We start from the raw sequence: 2,251 nt of genomic DNA, 5'->3' as shown, positions 1-2,251 counted from the left end.
TTGGGGGCACATGAAAGGACTGGGAAGATCTGAAGGCAGCTAAAGGTGGTGGGGGGGGGTGGGGCGCACAGCCATAAAGTTGTCCAAGAAGGGCCCCTGCCTTAATTGGCCTATGACTCTGTGGGGCACATTTGAGCTTAGAGCATCACATAAACATAGCCTCACATTTGGAATGGTCCAAAGGTAATCGTCACAGTGGCCCAGATGGTACAAAAGGAGGAATTGATTCTATTTTCCAGAAGAAGAAACTGAGGCTCAGGAGGGGCAAATGGTTATTCCAGGGCTGCCCAGCCAGGAAGTGACATCTTTTCAGGACCAGTGCTTGCTGCTTCATTACACAGAGAGAACAGGAGGGATGGAGCAGAGCTCAGCGAGGAGCCAAATGTTTCTAGGGAGATACAGGGAGAGCCTGTCTCTGAAGGGACTTGCTCCCACCCCAGGACTCGGATGACTGACCACCACCCCCAGCCCCAACAGCATTGTTCTGAAACACTGCTGCCACCCGTGCCACTTCTGCAGCAGTGGGACTGAATAGAGTGGGTATTCATTCACAGAAACACCAGTTCCCTATATACAGCAAGCTCCACCTGATCAATCATGTGGGGATAGTCTGAGTCCTGAGGATCTAGTTCTGGGAACATCTCTTCTTTCCTTGCTAATCCTTACATTGCTTGTCCTGTGGGTGAAAAGAGCCTTTTGGACACCTGGGCTTGAGGATGTACCTATTTATTAGAGGGCTGGGTTGACAGGTTTCTAATTTCTTTGTTTCAAACCCTGGGGCTCTGTCCTGTGACCCTGGGCACATTTCTTCCTCTCTCTAGGTCTCAGTTTCCTCATTTGTCACATCATATATGATTAGATGTCCCCACTCTGATGTAGTATTTAGTCATGTATCTTTCCTTCAATAAACCTTATATAAGTGAAGCCTTCCTGTAGGCACGGGGCTTGATGCTGGGGATTCAGCAGGAAGAGAGTGGTTTGTCTCTGCTCTGAAAAATTTCACATTTCCATTCTGTAATGTTTTTTGGTCATGATTCTCCTTCATGTTGACTTACCTTTTCAGAAAATGCCCCTGCTTCCGTTGTAGAAAGGAAATTGGCAAAGAGAGAGGGAAAGGATCCAATTTGCGCCTTTGCTATTTTAGGGGACTTTGAAATAACGAGCCAAAGTGGAGTGATGCGCTCACTGTAATGATCGCCCTTACTCAAGACAAGAGGAAACCCAGGTCCTCTGCTTGTGAAGTGGCTCCAGCTCTTAGGCGTGAGGCAGTATTACATAAATTCAAGCTCGCTACTGATCCTTAGTACCCCGAGTTGCCTGAAGGGGGGAATGGCACTGCCTGCGTGTGCAGCCCCAGTGCTCTGGCCGCCACTGCAACCAGAGCGAGAAGCGCCCGCCCGCACCACCTGTCCCCGCCGGCATTCCAGAGTAGAGGCTGAATTGGCAGAGAGCCGGCCCGGATCAGTCGCCGCCTCAGTCCGCGCGGACCCTCCTAGGGGTGTGTCTCGCGGATTCAACTCCCAGCCGCTGACGGACGAGCCCCTAAAGGCGTCTTCCTCCCAGGCGGGAGCCGCGCGTGCCCCACTCTTCGCGCTGTTGCCCCGAGGCCGCCGCAGGCGGATGCACGACCTCCGGAGACGCTGGGACCTGGGCTCCCTCTGCCGGGCCCTGCTCACTCGGGGCCTGGCAGCGCTGGGCCACTCTCTGAAGCACGTGCTCGGTGCGATCTTCTCCAAGATTTTCGGCCCCCTCGCCAGGTACGTTTTAGGCGAAAGCGGGACTCGCACGCCCGGGCCCTGGTGAGCGGGAACTGTGTGGGGAGGGGAGAGCAGCCGCGCGGGGAAGAGAAAGGCGCAAAGTTCCAGCTGGCCCTTGGCGACGGGGCTTGGGCGCTCCGAAGGGACGCAGCGCGCATTTGGCTATGCTGCTGCTCCCTCCCCGAGCACCACCGGCACCGCGCGGCGTCTCTGCCTGCAAGTCTGGCTGCCGGCGGACTCCTTCCCCCAGGGGAACTCAGCTCGCCCGGCCGAGATCTCACTCCAGGCGCCCTCCTAGGTGGGCAACCCGGTGCGGGAAAGAGCTAAGGCTTTGGGGTCTTGGGGAGGAAGACTGCTGGGGCAGGCGAGGAGGCGGCTGCTTGAGCGCCTAGAGGACGGGGGAAAGAAGCTTGGAAGAGTCCTGTGGGTGAAGCGGGATGGTGATGGGAGCCACGGAGCCACCGAAAGTGGAGGGAGACACGCAGGGGCTCGGA

At 56.3% G+C, this 2,251-nt stretch overlaps 1 protein-coding gene across 5 annotated transcripts in view; it reads left to right on the top strand.

The window, feature by feature from the left end:
- Nucleotides 1–1,171: 1,171 nt before the first annotated feature.
- HS6ST2 (heparan sulfate 6-O-sulfotransferase 2) overlaps nt 1,172–2,251 on the top strand; it is a 322,259-nt gene continuing 321,179 nt past the window's right edge. For 2 of the 5 annotated variants that reach the window (XM_005872820.2, XM_005872819.2), the window contains exon 1: nt 1,174–1,757. In XM_005872820.2, coding sequence (XP_005872882.1) covers nt 1,330–1,757 — 428 coding nt within the window. In that variant the 5' untranslated portion in view covers nt 1,174–1,329. Of the gene's footprint in view, nt 1,758–1,811; nt 2,056–2,251 lie in introns of those variants that run through there. The other 3 variants (XM_005872822.2, XM_005872823.2, XM_005872821.2) reach the window with 3 other exon arrangements.

Source organism: Myotis brandtii, unplaced genomic scaffold (assembly GCF_000412655.1).
Source record: "Myotis brandtii unplaced genomic scaffold, ASM41265v1 scaffold393, whole genome shotgun sequence".
Lineage (NCBI taxonomy): Eukaryota > Metazoa > Chordata > Mammalia > Chiroptera > Vespertilionidae > Myotis > Myotis brandtii.
The sequence above is the reverse complement of the archived record's forward strand: the minus strand, read 5'-3'. Positions and strand labels throughout refer to the sequence as shown.